The following is a 23969-nucleotide window of genomic DNA, read 5'->3' on the forward strand; positions in this document are numbered from 1 at the left end:
CTCATGCCCAGGCCAGGCTGCCCCCAGTCCTGTCACTTTACACACAACCCTTCTCACACAACCACAAAGGACTAAGAAAGACCCTGCAGACAGTTAAGCTGTCTTATTTTCCTTAAAAATAAGAGACTCCCCACAAAGCTCCAAACCACCACCAATGAATTTATTTGAGGGAGAAAGGGTCAAATCTTATTAGGAACTTTAAACTGGATAGGAAAAGACACTGATCTGCCTAACATCTGGGTGTTCACAAGTGCACAGGTAACCATATCCTGCACGTAAGGCATCACCATTACACCAATGAACATCTGACGAGAAGGACACGTTCTTAGCAGTCACATGATTTCCCTTTCAGAAGGTGCTGTCTCATCAGAAAAGTAGTGTTGAGAAAAACGAAGACAGTCTCCTAGCAAAGGCCTGGGCATGACAGCGGCCTCGTGAAAGGGATCACACCTTATTTACAAAGCAAGAGAGTGACACTCCCAGCTGAGCTGCAGGATGAGAGCTGGGGCTGACTCGAGGGGTGTGAATGGGGGTTGGGACCTGACTTCATGAGCCTTTGCCCATCCAACGTGGGCCTCCACAAGCCATTCTTTGGCACCCTGCACAAGACAGACTCAGGAAATCTGCAAAGTAAGGGGATTCTGCCCCAATTTCCCAGCCCCACCCCACCTCCCCCAGGTCTAACAGTGACCAATCCACTGGACGCAGCCTCACCCCCACCCAACCCCTACTTCTGGACACACGGCATATATGGGAACCGAAGCCCGGCTGTGCTGGAGCACACCTAGGTGCTGCTGGGTTGGCTGTCTTACAGGTGCCCCGAGATGATCAGGCCTCACCCACGGTGGCCAGGCTGAGAGAGCGTGGTTTTTTTTAGGTGATTCAGGTTACTCCAGGGCAAAGCACGATCCTGATGACACCCGGCGGAAAAGCAGGCTGGAGCCTCGAAAGAGCTGGCCCTGGATTGGAAGGAGCAGTAGGGTCAGTGAAAGGGAGGCCATGCTTCTCATCCCACCCCAGAGCCAGGCCAGCGAAAGACAAAGAAGGGTCCAGTAGCTCAGAGACCCCAGAGTCGGAGATAGAGGGCCTAGGTTTGCATTCCTGAGGGCAAGGTCAGAATCTGCTCTGTGCTGAAGCTCTAGGGAGCAGTTTACTTCATGCCACAGGGTGTCCAATATATATATATTTTAATTTAGTTTTGGCTGTGTTGTGTCTTCGTTGCTGCGCACGGCCTTTTCTCTGGTTGTAGCGAGTGGGGGCTACTCTTCGTTGTGGTGCGCGGGCTTGTCACTGCGGTGGCTCCTCTTGTTGCGGAGCACAGGCTCTAGGCGCACGGGCTTCAGTAGTTGTGGCGCACGGGCTTCAGTAGTTGTGGCGCACGGGCTCAGTAGTTGTGGCACACAGGCTTAGTTGCTCCGCGGCATGTGGGATCTTCCTGGACCAGGACTCAAACCCGTGTCCCCTGCATTGGCAGGCAGATTCTCAACCACTGCGCCATCAGGGAAGTCCCGGGTGTCCGGTATTCACCGGGCTACTGAGTAACCCCCAGAGGAGACTCACTGCCCTCTGGCTTCAGAGCCCAAGTGGACTGGGGCTCCTCCAATATTAGAGGATGTGATGCATGTAGGACCAACTGGATTTGCTGGAAGGCCTGCGTCTGTCTCTGGCCTCCCTGCTTTCCTCCTATCTGTCCCTTTCTCAACCTTGAGGCCAGTCAGTGTGCTAGCTCCTCCTGCCCAGGCCACTGCCCCATTTTACTCTGAAGCCAACCAAGGTCAGGAAAAGTCAGGGATCTGTCCTGGGCCAGCCACCTGGATCCTTGACCCAGAGCTCCAGCCAGCAGGAGGGTGCTTGGGCATAGAACACAAAGACTTCAAGACTGGCAGACTCAGGAAATCTGCAAAGTAAGGGGATTCTGCCCCAATTCCCCAGCCCCACCCCACCTTCCCCAAGTCTAACAGTGACCAATCCACTGGACGCAACCTCACCTCTCAGAAGGTGCTGCCTAGGCACTAGCTGTTGCTCTGTGAACTGGAGTCTCGGCTTGTCTAATTCAGAAAACCACCCAGTGACCCGAGCCTTCGCCCTGCCCCGCCCCAACACCCCCCTGGCTTGCCGCCTGGCTGATCTACACCAAGCCCGGGCACTTCTCATGCCCAGGCCAGGCTGCCCCCAGTCCTGTCACTTTACACACAACCCTTCTCACACAACCACAAAGGACTGAGAAAGACCCTGCAGACAGTTAAGCTCATAAAAATAAGAGACTCCCCACAAAGCTCGCCAAGCTCACCACATGGCCCAGCTCCACCCTCAGGCTCTCCTGGGCACCTGGGGCATCCTGCGTGGGTGGAGGGAGGGGCCGGCCTCCAACATGCCAGGTGTGTTTTCATCCCAGGTTACCTGAGGTATAAGAAGTTCTTGGGCTTCACCACCTACCCTGTGGGCTCCCTCATACTTGTTCTAAGAGTCTTTGAGAGTTGAAGAAAAGAAGACCTTGTCTGATGTGTAATTCTTAAGTAAATTCAGATCTGACCACCTCAAACCCCTTCTACAGGTTACGGAAAAAAACCGAATGAACTTTTTGGCCAATCCAATAAAATAAAGTGAAAATTTAATTTAAATGCCTCAAACCAAAAGTCTACATTCTCTTTATCCTCCTTACAACATCGGATTCCATGACAACCCCTTAACTTTCCATGTAATGAAGAGTCCACAAAACCTTTCCATCTGACTGATGTGGAAAAGTGAGAAAAACCTCCCTGGAGAGCAGGCTTACCTGCACACTCAGGTACTTCCAGCAGTGGATCCAGGATTTGAACACTGGGGAATAAGGGGGTAGCCCGGCCTGCAGCCTGCGGGGAAGGAGAGCATGTTAGATCCAGAGAACAGTGGGAGACAGCTCAGCTAAGGAAAAGGAGCCCTCATGAAGAAATGGCTTGGGGCTGCCACCACCCCCATACCAAACCACAGATTCCTCCCAAAGGGGTGCAATGAATCCCAGAGGAAGCCAGGGGCCTAGTGGGCCAAGCCCACACATAGAGCAGGTGGGAGGGGGCAGGGCACTGGACGGGCTCAGCCAGGTCCCCCCAGCAGCCTTGGCAGGGTGCCTGCGGAGGGGCACACACCTACCCGCAGTTATTCACGGCCATGAGATCACCGACCAGCAGGAAGGGGTAGGTCAGCATGCTCACTGCGATCTGCAGGGAGACCTGAGGGTCAGTGAGCCCACCTACCACCAGCCCCCGACCTGGGCTCCAGGAGCAGGCACACCCTAGACCGGGGCCTGCCTCCAGCCATCTCCAGAGCTGGCCTCCGAAGCCCCGCCCAGGCCCTCAGCTCAGAGGGAAGAGCAGCTGGCCAGACTTACCCCCATCACAAATTTAGTGTAGCTCCGGATGGCCAGGGCCTGGCTGAACTGAAAAGACAAAAAGGGAGACTGGCTTGCCCCAGGTACCTCGGGATGCAGACTTCAAACACGCAGGCCCCCGCCCCGCCCGCGCTGCCTGGTCTGCAGCCCCTTCACCTCGCCCTCCGCACTGGCCTCACACCCCCTCTGCGCTCAGCTCCTCACATGCCCGCGGCACACGCTGTGCTCCCTTTCAGGGCCTGCCAGCAGCTTCTGTGGCCTAGCAGTCAGAGCCAAGAGAAGATCTGGGAGGTAGAAGTGGGATATCCGGACTGGAGGGCCTTCTGTGGCCCAGCCAGGGATGGTGAGTGGAAGAGACGAGGTAGGTGGATCATGGGCTGTGGCCTACGTAACCTCATCCGAGCTGTAGGCTGCGAGGGCTGGGCCTTTGTGTGCCTCGATCGGTGCCTGCCCAGGGCTCGGCGCACAGTAAGTGCTTTTACTGAATGGAAAGTCAGGCAACCATCTGAACTGCACACAGAATCCTGGGTCCTGTAGCATAAGGTGGAGGGCAACCCTGGGCTTACTGCCACCCGACCTCACCAAACTCTCGCCCCCTTCAGGCCCCAACTCCTGAATTCAACTTTGCCCATGAAACAACCCCGAACTACAAAGGGTGACTACCTATCCCTCAGCTTCCTGTGACATGGCCATCCCACCCGATGGATGCCCTGCAACCCTGGGTGGAGATTTGCTCAGACCCCTGCCTGAGTGGCAGCCTCACCTTAGCCTTTAAGCCACACACAGAAAAGCACGTGAAAAATACTTTCAGTGAAGTGTCGACTGCTGTTCTCAGTGAGGTAAGTGCAGTAGCCCCTGGTCAAACACCTGCCCACCTGGACTGGAGGAACCAATCAGCTGTGGGACACCCCTCCCCTTCAAGGAACCCCAGCTGTCCCAGGCTTGTTCTGTATGTGAAGGCAGCAGCTGACCCACCCATAACGCCCTCGAGAAAGGGGCACTGTGCTACTGTAATTGCAGGTGGGAGCTGCTCTCTATGGAGCAACTGTTATCTGCTCACATTGAAAGGCCAGTAAGACTCACCTACCCAATTCAAATGGCCAGTTTCCCTCTGCCCCAGCTGCGAGCTCTCAGAGGCACCCCTCACCACAGACTCTTTCCCAGACCGCCCCCACCCCTGAACTGCCATTCTGGGGCCCAGACACAGACACACGGAGACTATGAACCCCACCCACCCCAACAAAGTGATTCCGGCAGACAGGTCCCCAATCCCTCACCCAGCCTCCGATGGTGGGTGATTCCTACTGTTAGAATGTCTGGCTCCCAGGAACCCCTGCCTATCACTGCTCCCCAACTCTTATCTTGGGTCAGGCCGAACCAGCTGACCTATCAGATCCCCAGAAACCTTTCCTCAACAAGTGCCTTTTAGAAGGACCAAGGCCTCCCCGTGCCTGACCCAATCTGCCGAGAGGTCTGTGCATACCAGGCTGTGTAGACCACTGCTAACAAGAGTGGGGTGCACCTGCATGGTACACTTCCTAGCTGACTGAAGCACCCTCAGCCTGGCCCAGGGAAAGACCTAGTCCCAGCCCTGTCAATTCGCAGGCAAGGGCCCCGGGAGAGCCCTTCAATCTCTGGGTCTCATCTGTCTGTAAAACAGGATGTTATACCTGCTCTGTTCCTTTCACAACTGAGGTGCTGTCAGGATCAAATGTCATAATGTTCACTAAAGGGCTTGAAAAAGCCTAAAACACTGAGCGGAAGTTCAAGGGTTATTATTAGCTGGTCTACATCCTGATTTACCAGGGATCCCTAGTTTGGTTTGGGTCACTGCCTCAGACTAGCCGTGGATAAACTAGGGTCTGTTTGACCTAAAGCTGCCCAGGGACGGGCATTCCATAAACCCCTCTACGTCTTGTTAGCGATCTCCTCTCTCGAGGCCGTTCTCCTCGGAGGCAAAGCTGACCCAGGGACAACCAGAGTCTTCTCCTCAGACCCCTCCCCAGAGGCCCTCTCCAGCCCTAGGGGCCCAGTACTCAGAATCCCAGAGTCCTCAAGTCTGCCCCAGACCCTGGGCATCAGCAGTACATGGAAAGATGGACAAGTCCTTGTTCCAACCAACCTGGGAACCTGGATTCTGGTCGTTCCCCAGCCCCCCTGGGGTGTCACTCACGCTGTCATCCACCAGGTAGGCATTGATGAAGTGGGCCAGCAGGTTACAGCCCCACAAGAAAACCACATCTCCCAGGAGGTGAGGGATTAAGCCACTAAAAAACAAGGTGAGCAAAGATGAGCAGGGGAGGGAAGAGAACATTTCCTGGGGGCTCCACACCCAGGAAGCAGACAAGGATGTTCCAAGCTCAAAACTTCAGCATATCCACCAGCACCACCTCGGGAAGGAAGCCCGCAGGGGCCACGTGGGCCAGCAGCTATCCACAGCGGGAAAGCAGTGCTCCTTTCTCCACAGGGAGTGGGGGGTGGTATGTGTGTTATATGCTACATCTGACAGCACAAGTTAATGGTCTCACAAGCGGTGTTCAAACCACAGAAGCTGGGCCTTAAGATATGAATGGTGCAAAATCCGGGATTTTCCAATGCAGATTATGAAAGAGTACCTACACGTTAGCCATCTTCTCCTGGCCTTTTTACCCAATCCACTCTCACAAAACACTTTGCTCAGTGCACCTGTATTCACCCCTGGAATGTTCCACTAAAAACATTCCATACAAGCTTTTACGAGGAGGGCTGACTTTTAAAGTGATGGCCTTTAGAATGCGCATCTCTACACACTAACGTGAAGCTTCCCTAAAACACAGTGCTGAGGGCAAAAAGCCAGATCGAGACCAGTGGGTCCTGTGTGATACTTGTGGGTTTGGGTTTTTTTTTTTCTTTTTATTTATTTATTTTTGGCTGCATTGGGTCTTTGTTGCTTTGTGCAAGCTTTTCTCTAGTTGCGGCGAGCGGGGGGGCTACTCTTCGTTGCAGTGCGTGGGCTTCTCGTTGCGGTGGCTTCTCTTGTTGCGGAGCACGGGCTCTAGGCGCGCGGGCTTCAGTAGTTGTGGTGCACGGGTGTAGTTGCTCTGCGGCATGTGGGATCTTCCCGGAGCAGGGCTCGAACCCGTGTCCCCTGCATTGGCAGGCGGATTCTGAACCACTGCGCCACCAGGGAAGCCCTTGTGGGTTTTTTTTTTTTGAATGTGTTTATTTGCCTGTTTAGATATAGAAGGACGTGGAAAGATCTCCAGGAAAACAGCTATCTCTTGGAGAGAGGACACAGAATTATGATATTTGAGCTTTCAAAAATCTTATTTCAAAATATTTGAAAGTTCAAAATACCTATAACACATCTATGATATGAGAGAAATAAATAAAGTGAACCTTCATGAATGCAATTTCCAACCCTGTTGCTTCCACCTGTGCTCAGACTGACTTTTCACAGGTACACTCAGTGCTTTCTGAGTATGTACATCACCTGTTCTACAAACACGTGAAGAAAAAAAAAGAACCCAATGGGTAAGGTATCTGTTGTGTGGGAATCCTACTCACACACCAGAAAAGAATGTATACAATGTGTGAAAAACACCAGAGGTGGTGATATGTAGTGTTTTAGGGTCTGAAGCACCAGTCACACAAGCAAATATTTATTCACACACATATATATGCACACCCATACATATGTGTACATACACATAGACATGAATATACATATAAATATGTGTGTGTATAAATCAAGGTTTATCAACCTCGACACTATTGACCTTCAGGTCTGGATGATTCTTTGTCATGGGGGCTGACCTCTGCACTGCAGGATGTTTAGCTGCATCCCTGGTCTCCACCCACTAGATCCCAGCTGTGACCATCAAAGATGTCTCCAGACATTACAGATGTCCCCTGGAGCAAAATCACCTCCTAGTGGGAACCACACACACACACACGCCTACACACAGAACACCTGGCCAATGATGAAACCACAAGATGAGTTAACAGAGAGCCCCATGTCTAGTGTACTGTGTATTTAACAGCATGTATGTCTCTGCCTAGACCTTAAAAAAGCAAAACAAAAAATACTTGTCAGGCCTGGACTTTGGGTTCTGTTTGTAGTTTACAGTCTTTTCGGTGTGAGCTTTCTTTACAGGTGGAGTAAGATGGGTGTGAGACACCAAGGAGGGCAGGGGGTCCGGGGCCCTCAGGAGATTGTATGCCCTGAAGACATCTGCTCTGCAGAAACACAGGCCCAGCACAGCCAGGTCTTGACTTTTTAAGAGAAGCCAGAAATAGGGATTGTTTTGTGAAACATCCTAAATGTTGAATATGAAGAACTAATTTCTCAGAAGTGCTATGTCAAACAGGATCCATCAGCTGGAGTCAGCCTGTGAGCTGCCAGGGCTTGACCTTCAGCCCATGTCACAGATTTTCAGTGACTTTTCAGCAGTGAAACCAAGGATGATGGAAGACCTGAAGACCAGCCTCGTGCCCACCCCCAGCCCTGGAGCACATGGACGGGGACAGTGGGGTCGGGGGTGCGGTTTTGGCCACCCCCACCCCCAGCGTGCTGGACAAACAGTACCATTTCTGTGTAAGCCGCGATGTGGACAGAGCTGGGCAGCTTTGTTCCCGATGATCTGTAGCTCGCATAGGCCATGGAGCTCTACGGGCCAAGGAGCAGGTGCTCAGGCAGGGACAGAGCCCTGTGGTTAGTCTGAGGCCAACAGCTGTGGCCTGAGAATGTGCCTGTTAGTAGAGCCATGCTCCGTGGCCAGTTATGGGGTGTATAAACTCACGTACACAAAGAATCCCAGCAGCCCCTCTTCTTTGAAAATCTTCCCAATGGAGCTCAACACGCCGCTGTGGAGAACACAGGGATACAACGTCACCCGGGCACCTTGGAGAAGCCCATGCCCTGGTGTGGAGCAGAGCCTGCCACCCTTGCTCAGAGCCATCCAGTCCTGGCCGGGATGGAGAGGGGGCATTCTCTATCACCAGGCAGAACCCAAGTGTAGATGATTACAGCTCTGTTGGGGAGTGAGAGGGCGTCTACGCAGTTTATGGAGACTGGGGAAACCCAACCACCCACAGGGGCAGAACCCCAGTTCTCTACTGCTTTTTTCTATGGATCTGGAATGTAGGAATGAACCTTCTCGCCTGGGCTGCTGCAGAAGCGACAGGACCTTCTCCTGCCTGGCTCTAGTGCTTACTTCTGGCTGAACAACCTTCTGGCAAAGAAGCCTGCATGTCCCACAGAGAGAGGAGAGGTGGCGAGTGGAGAGAAGCACCTTCCCAGAGGGCAGAGAAACAGGGCCCTGCAGCAGGAGGCCCTGTGATCAGACTGCACAGACGCAGCTTGGGAAAAGGCATCTGGCCCTCCCCAGCAGGGAACTCGGGGATGCGCACCCTGCCCACAGCAGCCTGTTAGAGATCACAGGACAGGCTGGGATGTCTTAGGTGTGAAATGCAAAGGAGGCTCAAGTGCAACCTCTGTGACCTGTGACAATGCCAAGTGACCTGTTCTGCATAGAGGCTCTGCGAAGCCAAGAGGGCCAGGGTAGCCTAGGAGAAAGACGGTGGGAGCCAGAGCCCTGCCAGGCCCCGCTACCCTTCCTCTCAGGACAGTAGCTCAGCCCACTGGGTTCTAAGCCCACTGGGGGAATGGGCCAATTTCCCATTAGTGAACTCAAAATGAGGCACCATGGCAGCCAAGCTTCCTGGGGCAGTGGCCCCAAGGACAGCAGCAGAAAACAACTGAACCCAGGAAATAAGAATCTGAGCGAGGAAGGATAACAGATGCATGTACTCCTGCCACGAGCCTCCAGGACCCACCTCCTGTCCTGCACTGAGCCTCAGAGGGGCAGGGAGGGCACAAGTGCCACAGGGAAGGACTGTGTCAACACACCTATGCCCCTACAGATCCAGCTCAGTGTCAGGCATGGCAGGTGCTGGGTAAATATTTGGTAAACAATGGAAGAGCCAAGCCCCAAGGCCATGGGGTGGACGGCTGCTTAGGAGAGGATGAAACAAACTCTAAGCTGGCTTCTGTGACAGCTGGAAAAAGGGCTAGGGCATAACCTAGGGGGTCTAGGAGGGAACCCCGCCAGGACTCCTAATCCAACTGGACTCCTATCCCACTCACCCCTCTGCAGGGCATCTAGGCTCATCCAGGGCTGCCCCAGACAAGAGAGGGAGAAAATACCCCTGGACCCAGACTATGGAAGCCACTACCCCATTCCTCTGAAGCTGGCACACAAGAAATAGGGCAGAAAAGGGGCAGCAGCTGACCACAGTATGGCCTGTCCTGGCAGACTGTGAATAGTGACAGGGCCACTCCTGCCAACCCTAAGAATTACCCACCTGTACTTGGCCTCCCGTCCCACAAACTGGACCATGCAGCGCATTGAGATGACTGAGGAAAGAGAAAACACAAACAGGTGACATGGTGGCCAAAGCCCAAGACTCCCCAGCTATGGGTGGGGTGCCCGGCACAGTGGCCACTGCACAACACGGCCCATGTCAGAGCGCGGGAGGGGAGGAGGGCCCCTGGGATTCCCCATCACACCCCATGACCACGGCATCCCATTTCTTCTGGCTGGGAAGAGCCCCAGCTCCCTTTGGACTGAACTCCCAGCCAATTCCAGTGATACTACTTCCCAGTAATTCTACCGCTGCCCGTCTACAGCCCATGAGGGGTCACCCCACAGCTGAGATGCAGTCTCCAATGGGGCGGCTCACCATGCAGGGGGTGGGCCAGCATGCGGGACACGCACTGCATCATCATCTCATAGGAGGTCTGCAAGAGAGCAGAGGGCGGGGACTTGGTCTGGCCTGTCTCTGGAAGTGGTGCTCACTGGGAGCTATAAGCACCTACATGGGAAAAACTGGGATCCTGCAGCACCCATGTGGGGTCGGTCTACCTCAGATGGCCCCCCTTGTCACCCACACAAAATTCCCTCTACCCAGGACTGCTGCCAGGTCCCAGGCCAGGTCCCGTGGCGGCTGAGAGGCTTTCTGTGATTCCCTGCAGTGGCCCTGCTGGGGCTCCTTCCACATCCCACTCCACTGTGCACACAGCAGGCCCCAACTGTGACTCTTCAGTGATCTGCCCAACTGGGCAGTGAGAGATAATCAGGCTCTCCTCTCCAATTCCAGGCACCCACCTCCTTCACCACTTTCTTCAGAGAAGTCTTCATGTCATCTTTGTTGGCAACCTGCTCAATCTCATCTGGAGGGAAAACCTGAGATGCAAAGAACAAAGGTAGATCAAAAGCAAAATACAGGTGCGCCTCTTCGATGTAACTTTGAAGGGATGGAGAGGGCAGGAAACAGCTCCTACTATTTTCTTGGCCATGTCCATTAGCTGGGCCCACCTTGGGTAACCCCCTGGGGCTGGAGCTAGGGGGGAGAAAGTCCCTGCCTAGTGTCACATTTGTAAGAAAGCAGGCAGATGGTGAGGCAGGGGCCTTTCCAATTGAGGAGACTCGGCGTTGGACCACCAGGGCTTGGAGTCTGGCTTTGGTACTAGGGTGGAGCCCTGACCAGTCTGGGAACCGAGAAGCAGGACCGTGCACATGGCTGCCTCCAGGGGTGGCAGGGGGCTCAGGGGAACCTCGGGCAACCGGTCCTGGCTTCAGCCCGGGCTCACCTTCTTCATGCTGCCCCGGGTCACGGTGGAGAGGGCGTTGGACATCAGCCGGGGGCTCAGGCCTCGGAATAGCCCTATCTTCCCATCCACTTGCACAATGTACTTGGCTACAAGAAAGCAGAGGTGGCAGCGTCACATTCAGCCCAGACGCACCCACTCCTGGGTCACATTCACACCCAGACCAGATGCAGCTTGTCCTTCTTCAGTACCTGCTGACTTCAGTCACGGAAGGGAGCACCGTCCAGGACCCCGGAAGCAATCGGGCCCCACTCCCAAACACCTTTTCTAGCCCATTTCTTTTTGTAAAACCTTCAAAACATATTTTTCTGACAAACAAGTTCATACGTTTTTCTTTTTGTAGTTTGGAAAATCTACTTGGCAAACTTAGCTACAGTTTCTCAACTCAGCAACTTAAGTGCTGCAATCTAGGAACCAATTCTGTTGCTTATAAAAAATGTTTTTCTCTGGGAAAAGAAAAAATGGAAAAAGGCAACCACAAGCGATGATGAAGTTTGCAACCTAAGGTAGGGAAAAAGGAAAAGGAAGGGCTCCCAGGGGAAAGGCTCTAGAGTGTCCTTTGAGCATGCCACGGAGAGGGCCATCCCCACCTTGTCACTGTGCTGCATGCAGGATCCCACCTGGCACCTACTGGCATTTATTAATTACAGGGGGGAAAGCCAGTGGAGAAGTAACTAAAACAGAGGCACCAATGAACTATTCTATAGAAAAAAACTTAAGTGGTCAGGGAAGCTGGACTCTGACCCTGTTTGAGTCAGTGTTTTTTTGTTTGGGTCTTTAAAAGGATACTTTCTTAATGTTTTGCTGTTTTATTCAATATCAACTTTTAAATGATGTTCAAAAAGGAGACGTATTTTTATAAACCTGCATACCTGGAAGCTGGCAGAACATTCCCTCAGACAATGTGCTCCCCTTGAGCCAAGACTTTAGCTCTCCAGCACCGCACAGTGGCGGGAACCAGCAAGGGAGGGTGCCGTTCTCTCCTCTGCCACATGTCTGCCAACAGCAATTCCATGTGGCAGCTGTATGGGCTTCCCCTGGTCCCGAGAGCACCTGGTACCTGCATGTTTGGCTTCCTGAGATTGGGGTGGTGCTGGAAAGAGAGGAGTAGGAGGAGAGAGGACGCTGGGCGACGTGGCCAGGACGCCCTGCTTCACGGAGTGAACAGGCAGAAAGAAGGTTTATTTTGGGGGAGGGGAGCGCCAGTCAGCAGAAGGGAGAGCTGGCGGGATAAAGCCTGAGTGTGGTCTCCAGCAGGACACTTAACCTCTTTCCATCCAATTTCCTAGCCAGAAAAAAAGGGAGTAAGGACCCCTATTTCTCCCCATCTCAGAGCTGAATTACGAACAAGTGAGAACAAAGGTATGCAGAAACGTCTACAGAGGCCAGCAAGGGGCTCCATCATTCCATGGTTTCTCTATAGTCCCTGAAAACTCTCCAGGAAGTTCTTTCTGGGAGAACACCAAAGAATGTCATGGCAGCTGTGGTGCTTTTCATAGCTGAGGGGGAGTAGGAGACCCCGTCCAGACAGTCGCTAGACAGCCAGACAGCTGAGCCCCTCCCCAACACCAGGAGTCTGCTTACACCATCTGCACTGGAACAACATTTATATAAATGGTGGGGGGCGGGGGGAGCACCTCAGAACTCTGCTCATCTTTGCAAGAGGCAGTAAGGTGATTGTCAAGACCCCTCTGCCCTGAGTCCTTTCGGGAATGACTGTGTGACATGAACAGAGATGATCTGGGTTCTAACCTCTCTATGGCTAGAATCTGCATAGTGGTGTACGGAGGAATCACACGTAGGGGTTGGCAGCCTGCCATCCCGGCCTCCCGCAATCCCGCAAATCCAGCGTCGCTCTGCATACCGGCTCCATTGCACTACAGTGGCGGGTGCCTCCCTGATTCTGTGACGTCCTCCTTCCCCACGCTGACAACTTTTAAGTGAAACACATACGAACAGATTTCCTCGCAAAATGACATGTTCCACCTGGCTCTATACTGTACTCAACAATGAGGTGGCAAAACTAGAAGAGAAACATGACATCAGATTCTGCCAGCAGGGTGTGAAGTGAAAAAAAGGTGACAGGAGGCGAGGCCCCAAGTTATTTGGCAGAAAGAAAGATTTTCACAGAAGATGCTAGACTGACTAAACAGATAAGATGAGCAGAGGTGGAGGGAGCATGAGAGGGTCAGCCTGGCTGTGAACAGAGAGCAAAGGCACAGTTAAAGAAGTCTGGGGAGTTCCCTGGTGGCTAGTGGTTAGGATTCCAGGCTTTCACTGACGTGACCCGGGTTCAATCCCTTGTCGGGGAACTGAGATCCTGCAAGCCATGTGGTGTGACCAAAAAAATTAAAAATAAAAAAAATAAAGAAGTCTGGGAAGGGTGGGGACTGGGAGAGGGACAGGGATGGTGGATCTGAAACAGCCTTGGCCAGCTGGGGGTCAGGGAATGAGCAGCACAGGCAGCTGGTGGGCTTTGCTGGCATCAGGGAAGCTCCACCGTGGTGGGCTTCCTGATGGAGAGACCCTCTGGCAGGCAAGGCTGCAGGGGGCGGAGGGGGCGGGTGCTTGTATGGAGGGCCTGGGCATGAAGAATCTGTAAGGAGTATGGGGCCAGAGCAGTTAGCAGCCTTCCTGAGCTCGAGCAGCTCAAGAGGGCACACCAGGGGTGAAGCCAAGACCCACCATGTACTGCTCTACACCCAGGGGATGGAGATGCCTGAGTGAGTAGGCACCACTGCCTGAGGAATGCAGGGGAACAGGACAAAGGAAAAGAACCCAGGAGGCCCCAATGGGCCTCCTGCTGGAGGAGCAGGAAAAGAAAAAGAACTGCTAAAAGGGCAGCCAGACTGCTCAGAAGGCAAAACAAAAAAAAAAAACGGAAATCCGCCCCCTACCCCTGCTTCCAGGCACAGCCTGGATCTGTCTCCCTATCCTGCTGCCTGGGCTGACAGCTGGCAGCTCACACAGAGGAGCTGGACCAAAGCTGTGTTGGTCACCTGCTCCCATGCTGACATCCTGCTGCCTCTGACCCCTCTTCCACGCCAGCTCTGACTCTGGGTGCCCCATGCTGCCCGGTGTGCTCCCCAGGGCCACCTGGGCCTGTTCCCTGTTTGACGTTTCTTTTTTGTCTCTCTCGGTGTGGGCTTTCCTGCCTGGGAAGCACACTCACCGTAGGTGAAGAAGCTCGGCAGGTAGAGGACCTTCCTCCCCAGCACATTGGTCCCAATGGTGGGGGGCATCGGCTCATGACCTACCTTCAGAATCAACAAATACAAAGGGAAAGTCAGATTCTACTGTTGATTCAGTCTTACTACTTCTCACCTTTCCCAGGCCTCTAACTCTTCTCCCACGGAGTCTAATGCTATTTCTGTTGATGTTTTCCCCATCAAAACATACCCAAAATTTCATCAGTGTCTATTACTATCAACATCGTGTAATCTCCCAATGCACAGAAATGTCCAGTCCCAGATACCACCCTTACCATAATCCAAGTCACCCCATCCCTCAACATTCTTACCTTCCAATTCCAGACATTTCCAGTGCAGAACCACCCCCCCATGTTTATGTACTTCAAACCCCATGCTCACCTCAGAAAAAACTGTTAATTCTCATCGCCAGGTTAAAACATCAGTCCAGTCTCAGTCTCAAATGTGGCAACACCAAAACACATCACACCCAAATCTCAGCCCCAAACTTCAGATAGCTCATTCACCCCACACTCAAATTTCTTACTGTACCCACTGCAGATGTCGACAAATCTGTCCCTCTCACTCCCAGCCACCTCGAATCCCAGCTGCTCCTCAAACAATTCCTCAACTGTGATCTCATCTTGATCACCCCATATCCCTGTGACAGAATGACCCCCTCATTTCTGCAGGGTTATCATAGTTCTTGCTGTATAGATGCTGGTTATAATTAAGGTATGTGTTAAACTCATGGGTGGGTGAAGGACCAAGCCACCCAAGCCTCTGTGAGGAGGAGAGGTTTCTCCTGAGGGGTGAGGCCATTTGTTATGCTGCCGATTAATGAGAAGATTCTCTGCTGCCAGGCAAGGGCCAAGGTGTCCAGGAGACCAGCGCCTTAGTGGGGTGTGAGAAGGCCCTTCCCTGGCAGGGGACCAGGGCCGTAGCCCTGTCCCTCAGAGCAGGCCAGACAAATCCATGGACCAGAGGAGCTCCTCTTGGATGTGGAAGAGGATAGAAACAGCAGGGTTGGGAAGCTCTGCCTTCAATAGAACTAGGTATGCTTCCAGCGTTTTCTGGGTTCAATTTCCTTTCTTCCTCACCTTAGTCAAGTGTTTTGAAGTTCAGGCTGTCCCTTATGGATGGGATTCTGAGCTACATGACAGATTACTGATCATAAATTAAGAAACTCCCTCCACGATAGAGAACTTCTTAAAAGAAAAACATCTAGCCCAGGGGAGTTGAAGGAAAGGGATGGCCAGGTGAACCAAGCAGTTAGCCCTCCCCTTCCAGACCTTTCCCCTTCTGGGTTAAAAGCTCGAAGGTTCTGAGGTTAGTTTTGCTTTGATTTTGTTCTCTCATACAGACAGCATTCCATTTACACCCTCAACTCCAAGTCTGAGCCAATGTTCTTTTGCTGCCTTATCCATTCCAGTCACAACAACTGGGGAGGCCCATCGATTCCAATTTCACCCTTAAACCTGCTTGTTCCCTTCATCCTGTATCCCCATGGCTCCCAAATCTGTTGAGTCTATTTACTTAACTTCCACCTGCGTTATCAAAGGCACGCTGACCCTATCTCACTCCTATTCCCTTCACTCTCAAGTTCTAATTATTTGTTCCCAAGTCTACTCACCCAATTTCATCCCCAAATCTGTTAACCCAGTCCTAACCACAGCCAAAGCTGTGGTTCTATACCATATACCAGCAGAGCCAGTCCCTCAAATCTCTAACATCCATGAGCCCTGATCTCAGGCACTGCATTCTTACTCACTTAATCGGGACAGCCCCCAGACCTGCCAATCCAATCCTGCCATGCACCCCCAAACTGAGATCTTCCTTTTTGCAAGATGTTACCTCTGATTCCCAAGCTATACACATTAACATTTCACCATCAAGGACTTCCCTGGTGGCACAGTGGTTAAGAATCCGCCTGCCAATGCAGGGGACACAGGTTCAATCCCTGGTCCAGGAAGATCCCACATGCTGTGGAGCAACCAAGCCCATGCGCCACAACTACTGAGCCCGCGCTCCGCAGCAAGAGAAGCCACCGCAGTGAGAAGCCCGCGCACAGCAACGAAGAATAGCCCCCGCTCACCACAACTAGAGAAAGCCCGCGTGCAGCGATGAAGACCCAACACAGCCAAAGAAAAATTAATTAATTAAAAAAAAAAGACTTCACCCTCAAATATGTTACACTCAGCACCAGCTGCGTTCACATCGGGTAGACCACCTGTCACCCCAACTGGGCTCACCCATCAGTATCCACCCCCCATACAGTTCTTCTCACCCTCTGGACTTCCTCATTCCCCAATTCCCTATCCTCCTTCATTCTCCATTCTCTCTCATTCCTCAACTGCCTTTCCAAGTGACCCTTATTTCAATTTTCATCTCCTGTAAACCAAACCTACCAAGGTCCAAATGATGGAGCCACTTCACAAGGAGCACCCCCCCCATTCCTTGTACTCCAACATCCTCCATTCCACAGACACTCCTATCAGCCACCCTAAAGTCCCAGCCCTCACCCAATCTCACTCCATCATCCTTGCTTCTCATCTCAAGTACCACCAGTTCCAAAGCCTCAATTTCTCTCCCAAAGCTGGAATCTCTATTGCTGCAAATACAACCTGAATTTTTATAAGTAAAGGAGCCCTCACTCCCAAATCACAACCAAACGCCAGTCTCGACCTTCCCCCATCAGCCATTTCCAAATCTCAGTCACAATTAGATTCTAGTCAGGCACCGTAATGTCCCTGCCCAATCTCCTGGTTCTTTGTCACGTTCCTTGTCACACTCCAAAATCCACTGCCCCCATTCCTCAGATTTCAATTACTCCTATTCTCAAGTCCCTCTCATTCCAACTGTATCTCCCATTCTCAGTCCATTATCAGGACAGTAAATCTGATACCCATTTGCCTCAACTCAAATCAAATCTCGTTTTGGTTAGGTCTCCATCTCAAACATGCCCCCCACCCCCGCAACTTAACTGAAAATTCTAGGCTAAATCTTCAGATATTAGTCCAAGCCCAAACCATCCACATCTACATTGTGCTCATCTCAGTCATGCCCACCTAATTCTGCCAAATGCACTCCCTCCACCTCAGCTCGGGCGCCCCCTTCCAGTTCCATCTCTCCCTTTCTCAAGCAGCCCAATTCATCTGTAAGGCACTGCTGGTCCCACCAAATATGCCAAATGGCCCTGCATGCCTCGATTCCAGAGACTTCCTACCTTGGCCTCATTTTCTGCCAGCCCCTATACATCCTGCTACCCTGTGTTCCAACTGGTCCTTCTGCCCAATTCCACTACGCCCATACCCCTCAGCCCATCCCCCCATACAGCTCCTACCCCCAACCGTGAATTCAATGTTCTCCTCCAAATGCGTCATCCCTTTCCCCCTAAAAGCCTCCTGGCTCCCCATTCCAGACAAATCACCACTACCCCTCCCCCACCGCGTCGCCCTGTCTGTTCCCCTCCCCCAAAGCACGTCATCCTGTCCCCTCCTCCCATCAAATCTGTCGTCGCCATCAAATCCAGAGCCCCCATCTCCTGTAAACCGATTCGCCTCCGCCTCTCTCACCAAATTCCGTCACCGTTAAATCCAGTGCCCCGGTCCCCTCCTCCCCGGAGTCTGATGCCCCTTTTTCTTTCCTAAAATTTTGGCCATGACCCCCAGTCCTTTGTTCCCCCCACCCCAAACCGCTTTAAATCCATCTCTATCAAACCCAAAGCTCTTGCTCCCCTTCACCCTAAATACGTGCTTATCTTCTGAATATTCTGCCTTGGCCCCCAATCTTCCCACCCACCCAATCGCCCAAACTTCCCACCCCTCCCCCAATTCTGTTGTTTTTTCTTTCACCCCAAAATGCTGCCACTTCCCTCCTAGTCCAAGTCCATCGCCTCCATTCTTTCGTCTCCCAAACCTACCTCTCCGTTCCATCGCACCCTTCCCTGCACCCCCAAATCCCTTGTTCCTTCCACCCTCTCCCAAATCTGTCGCTGACCCCTCTGCCCCCTTCTCCTGCATCCCCAAACCCATGCCCCCTGCATCCCCAAATCCCTCACCGTTTTCTTCCTCTCCCGCTCCTTCTGCGCACCAACCCGCCGTCCCCGCCCCTCTCCTCAAATCCGTCGCCATCGACTCCCCCACCCCCATCCTCCTTCAGATCCTGGCCTGTCACCGTCTTATCAGCCCCCACCTCCCTATGGCGCCCCCGGTCCCACACCTGGATGAGCAGCTTCACGTAGAGCAACGGGTGACTGAGCGCCGTCACTCCGGCGCCCAGCGCCACGAAAAGAGCCTCGGTGGTCGGGGCGTTGTCCCCGGAGCCCAGGCCCCCGGATGCGCCGTCCATCCTGCGGGCCGAGGGTTGCGCCGCAGGCCGAGGGTGGCGTGGATGTGCGCGGTGTGCAGGCGGCGGATCGCGAGCCCGGGCCTCGACCCCCGCCGCCGCTCCGCCGCGAGCTCCAGCTCCTGCTCCGGCTCCCGCCATCCCCGCGGCACCGCCGCGAGCCCAGGGCGCCACTTCCGGGTCGGAAGCCCCCATGGCAAGGGGCGGCGAGGTCACTCCCCCGTCACGTGACGGGCCGGGCGCCTGCCCCTCGCTGGCGTCAGGGGGCGGGGCCGGGCCGCACCACTCGCGGCCGCGGGGGAGTGCAGGAGTGTAGGCGAGGCGGTCGGTAAGCGACGGATGCGGTGCCCGGGCGGGGTCGGGTCCTGGCTCAGCGCTGGGGTGTGAGCCGGGGGTCAGTGGTCGCGGGCGACCGGGCCGTGGGTTCGGAGACTGTGAAGGCAGCCGCAGGCCCGGGCGCTCCCCCGGGATCCCCGGAGAGCGGCAGGGGCGGGGCTCGTAGGTTCTGGAAGCCAGATGCCCCCAATATGGTCTGAGGCGCTTCCAATCCCCCATCCAGGCTTCGGGAGTTTTCTCCGCAGTTCTGGGCCCGCCTTTTTGCGGCCCTGTTCCCGGGCCCCGCTGCCTGCGAGGCTTCCCACTGCAGGCCGAGTCCCTTCGCGCTCGCCAGCCTTGTCTCACCCCTTTGCCCTCCCCACCACACCAAATCCATTTGCACCTCGAAGGTTGTGGTCCTCCTCCTTTGCAGTTGACCATTCGCCAACCTGCCTTAGAGCTCATGGTTAGAAAATGTGTTTTGCTCTATTTACTTCACTGGGTCTGAAGGTTTTATTTAGTCCTTCAGTGTGAGCACACGCAAGCTTTCTGCTAGGCGCCGATAGTCTAGTCGTTAGGTAATAAAAATGAGTAATAACTGGCTCTTAAATCGCACTTATTTGTGCCACCGTTTGAAATGCTTTGCAGTAAGATAACTAAAGTATGTTCCTCTCAGCAGCCCTGTGAGCAAGGTGTTTATTCCAGCACGTGCCCTGTTCATGTTTGCCACTGTGCCCATCCCCTGCAAGAACACCTAAAGCCTGCTAGTTGTGGAGGTGCTCAATAAAAGTTTCTGTTTCAACGGAAAGAAAGTATCCTAAGAGTCGGCAGGGACACAGCAATGGGTGACCTGATGCATTTGTCTGTATTTATCCTGTGTTCGTTGTGAGAAAGTTCTTTAGAATAGACATCTGCCTTCTGACCCCTTAATCCAGGTTTGAAGTCTGCCCTTCCTGCCTCCCTTCCTGCCTCGCCCCCTGAAAAGCCACCTCCCGGCTGGCTACTCCTGACAACAAATACTCTGTACACTTTCCACATCTAAATCCTGTCAGTCCGCCTTCCTCACTTGCTCTCTGCCCCACGCTGGCCTCTCTAACCCAGGTTTGTTCTGGTCTGAGTCACTGGAAAGCCTCCTAGACCTTTCATGTTACAGTGTTTGCCTCTTCAAACACAGCTTTCATCAAACCTACCTCCCAACCCCAGGAGCACTTTAATTGACTTCCTTTTGCCTGGATTCTGATTTAGCTTCCTTAACAGGGACCTTAAAGTCAGCTTCATCCACAGCCTTATCTAACGTTACAGTGCCTTACTAACTCCACCCGGAAGAGTGGGGTTACCTTCCTTCTGAAACTTCCTCACACAAACCTTCTCCTCCTCTGGGCTTTTCCTCCCCATGTTTCTGCGGCTCTGTTTTTCCTTCTGAACCCCATAGTGTGTCCACCATTAGGCGTTTTACTCTGCCTTACGTAGTCATCTTACTTTTTGTGTGTATTTGGTCCTTTCAGAATGGTTCCCTGTAAAGCAGCTACATTGTGTTGCATTGTTTTGTATCTTTGCACCAACTATGGTGATATACATATAGTAAATGTTCAGTGAATTGTTTTTAAGTAATTGAACAGTTTAGCCCAAGAAATTAAACTAAAAATAGGTCAATTAAAGCTGTTAGATCTCTAGGGAATGAAGTGGAAGCAAATGCAAACCTGCCCTGTAGCTATGTTTCCACAACTCAGGGCTCATAGGGACAAAAAGCGGAAGAAAAAAAAAAATCGTCACGATAAAAATATTACAAACCACTCAAAAACACATTCCATTACAAGAGTAAATGCGCAAAACAGGAGGATCAATACTCGTGGGAACTTGACGTAATAAGCAATCTGAAAGAAACTTTAAGGGGAAAACAGTAGTTTTCAAATGAAGGCAAAGATAAAGAATAGAAAGTGCTGAAAAAAAAAGAAAAGGACATTGTGAAAAAACAAGAGGTATATTTGAAAAGGAATCAAATAGCTCATCTAGAAATGAAAAGTATACTCACTGAAATGATTGAAAGAAAATCTTGCTCAGTATTCCCTCTACTGAGCAACCTGGCAGTATGTACTCAGAGCTATGAAGCAGTTAGCTCTGGGCTGGTTAGTGCCTCCCTGTGACTGCCCCCTCACAGGGCTTACCGTGCAGCACTGTGGCTGCCTGCTTTTCTGTCAGTCTCCTCATTAGACTGTAAGTTCTTGGAGTCCAGGGACTATCCTATTCATGGTTGGCACAGTGCCTGGCACGTGGTAGAAGCCCACTAAATATTTGCTAGAAAATAAATGAGCAAATATACTTTTAACAGTTGTACAAAGTTATTTATGGTAGCACCACTTAAAGAATGAAAACTTGGACTTCCCTGGTGGCACAGTGGTTAAGAATCTGCCTGCCAATGCAGGGGACACGTGTTTGATCCCTAGTCTGGGAAGAACCCACATGCTGCAGAGCAACTGTGCCCGTGCGCCACAACTACTGAGCCTGCGCTCTAGAGCCTGCGAGCCGCAACTACTGAGCCCACTTGCTGCAACTACTGAAGCCCACGTGCCTAGAGCCCGTGCTCCGTAACAGAAGCCACTGCAAGGAGAAGACCGCACATCGCAACGAAGAGTAGCCCCCGGTCACCACAACTAGAGAAAGCCTGCACGCAGCAATGAAGATCCAATGCAACCAAAAATAAATTAAAAAGAAAAAAAGAATGAAAACTTTAGGGGGCTTCCCTGGTGGCGCAGCAGTTAAGGATCCGCCTACCAATGCAGGGGACATGGGTTTGAGCCCCAGTCCGGGAAGATCCCAAATGCCACGGAGCAACTAAGCCCACGCACCATAGCTACTGAGCCTGTGCTCTAGAGCCCACGAGCCACAACTACTGAGCCCATGTACCGCAGTTACTGAAGCCCGTGCACCTAGAGTCCGTGCTCTGCAACAAGAGAAGCCACCGCAATGAGAAGCCCGTGCACTGCAACGAAGAGTAGCCCCCACTCACCACAACTAGATAAACCCTGCGCACAGCAACAAAGACCCAACGCAGCCAAAAAAATAAAGAAAGAAAATAAAGAAAAAAGAAAGAATGGGAACTTTAGGAAGACCCATATGCCCCAAAGTAGGATCAAACAAACAGTAGAGAATTAACAAGAAATATTACTCTTGGGAATTCCCTGGCGGTCCAGTGGTTAGGACTTGGTGCTTTCACTGTCGTGGCTCAGGTTCAGTCCCTGGTTGGGGAACTAAGATCCTGCAAGCCTCGCGGTGCAGCCAGGAAAAAAGAAAAAAAGAATACTGTTGAGAATTGCCCGGTATATAGATCACCAGTCCCCGGGATCCTGTGGGGAACTACTGTTACAATGAAAAGAGAGAATACAAAATAGTAAGTACCCATTGTTGCAACTAAGTTGACATCACACAAACCAGGTCAGGAAGGAACTTGAGGTGATGCCAAGGCCAGCATGAGAGTTCAGGCCTCACCTGGGGAAGCGCAGGTGTCAGAATTTATCCTGGCATAAAGAAGATGGGTTTGTCTGGATGCAGGCTCCCTGTTGACCAGTTCTGAGCAAGAACGTTCTGGCTGCTGCCTCTGTTCACCTGCTTGCCTGGGGTAGGGGTGGGGAGCACTGGCCTTCCGTCTGTACTGAATTCCTGGGGTCCCATACTCACCTTAACTCAGGAATCACCTCTTGTCCTAATTAGGCTAAAAGCAGGTACATTATAACTGTCATCATCTCAGGAATTCTGGCATATCGTGCAGGTCACCAGATGTATTGGCATGCGAGATCACTAAGCCTTCTGGGAGAAACATGGAAGACAGCTAAGGGACCAATAGGTCCCAAGGCCTTGGGATGAAGCCTACAAGAGTGAAGACGGGGAAATGGGGCCTCTACACTCTGGGGAGACATGGTGTGTCACGGTGAGCACAGTACTCACCCCAGCGTCAGAAAGGATGAAATGCCTGGTTGGTGTTCTGCTCTATCGTCCTCCTCTTGGTGGAGAAAGGTGAGTCCATTTAAATCTCTTGTGCCCAATGTCTGTTTATCCTGAGAGGTGGGAAGAAGTTTTCTTCTCCTGCAGTAAAAATCAAACATTAATGGGCCATTGCCCCAAGTCTGGGTGACTTTGGGGATTAAGACGATATCAAGACTTTTCATTCAGTGGAAGAATATTTAGCATTGAAAAGACATGAGCTATTGATATGGGCAATGACATGGGTGAGTCTCAAAAACATTATTCTAAGTGAAATAGTCCAGGCAAAAAAGAGCACATGTTGTATGATTCCATTTATATGAAGTTGTAAAACAGGCAAAATTAATCTGTGGGGATAAAAATCAGAACAGTGGTTACCTATGGAAGAATGACTGGAAAGAGGCATGAGGAACTTTCTGGGGGGAATAAAAGCATTCTCATCTTGACTAGGGTGGTAGTTATGTGAGTAGGTACACTAGTAAAAGCTCACCAAACTGTACTCTTAAAATCTGGGCGTTTTCTTGTAAGACCATTATTCCTTAATTAAGGAAGAAATATTTCAGGACTAAGATTCTTGTTTCCTTTTAGTGGGTATCTAAGGGTTTTAAAGGGTCAAAATGTCTATTGCACGCATTCGTGTGAATTCGTACATAACTAGAAAAACAAAACTATTCCCTTCTCCACTGCTTCCCTATCAGCCTGTGGCAGAGTCTGTATCCTTATGTGCAGTGGTGTGCTGGTAAGTGTTTAATAACTGGCTTTCTAGGAAAAGAAAAGCCCTGATTCGTAGCACTTGCTGATTCACATAATGTAAATATTCTCACCATGGCTGATTTCATGCTGCTAGTGAGATGTCACTGAGCACAGACTTGGGAAGAAATGGGTACAGTAGACTTTCGCAAGCCAGTAGGAGCCAGCTCCAGCACACCCCTGTGGCAAGCCTTTATTGCAAAGCTTCCGGGGAGTCTTGGCGGAGCTGAGGGAGCAGCTGTTAAGCGGTGTGAGGCTCTGAGGTGAGCAGCCATTTCCTATTAGCTTGAACGTGAAGGATGGCAGGAAGGAAGGGACACTGCTCTCAAGTGGTCGTGTAAATACAGCCCCGTTGTGAGAGGGGTCAGCCTTG

At 52.1% G+C, this 23969-nt stretch overlaps 1 protein-coding gene across 2 annotated transcripts; it reads right to left on the bottom strand.

Annotated features, from left to right (window-relative positions):
* Positions 1-139: 139 nt before the first annotated feature.
* MTCH1 (mitochondrial carrier 1) lies at positions 140-18791 on the bottom strand. 2 transcript variants are annotated; one of them, XM_065885633.1, is made up of 12 exons: positions 18428-18791; positions 14191-14275; positions 11001-11107; positions 10516-10593; positions 10091-10148; positions 9713-9764; positions 8153-8212; positions 5490-5634; positions 3368-3415; positions 3130-3197; positions 2777-2852; positions 140-959 (listed from the first exon to the last, which is right to left on the bottom strand). In XM_065885633.1, exons 1-12 carry the CDS (start codon positions 18746-18748, stop codon positions 888-890), a joined length of 1170 nt encoding a protein of 389 aa, XP_065741705.1. In that variant the 5' UTR covers positions 18749-18791; the 3' UTR covers positions 140-887. The 2 variants fall into 2 exon arrangements, with proteins under 2 accessions (XP_065741705.1, XP_065741706.1); XM_065885634.1 differs by having other exon boundaries at positions 5541-5634; positions 18428-18778.
* Between the last annotated feature and the right edge of the window lie 5178 nt (positions 18792-23969).

This window comes from Phocoena phocoena, chromosome 10 (assembly GCF_963924675.1).
Source record: "Phocoena phocoena chromosome 10, mPhoPho1.1, whole genome shotgun sequence".
In the NCBI taxonomy this organism is placed as follows: Eukaryota; Metazoa; Chordata; class Mammalia; order Artiodactyla; family Phocoenidae; genus Phocoena; species Phocoena phocoena.

Coding starts and splice junctions, on each gene's coding strand:
- MTCH1 (XM_065885633.1), bottom strand. CDS start 18,748: ATGGGGGCTTCCGACCCGGAAGTGGCGCCCTGGGCTCGCGGCGGTGCC. Junction 11,108..14,190: donor GCCGAGCTTCTTCACCTACG/GTGAGTGTGCTT, acceptor GCTTTCTTGTAG/CCAAGTACATTGTGCAAGTG. Junction 3,198..3,367: donor ACACTAAATTTGTGATGGGG/GTAAGTCTGGCC, acceptor GTCTCCCTGCAG/ATCGCAGTGAGCATGCTGAC.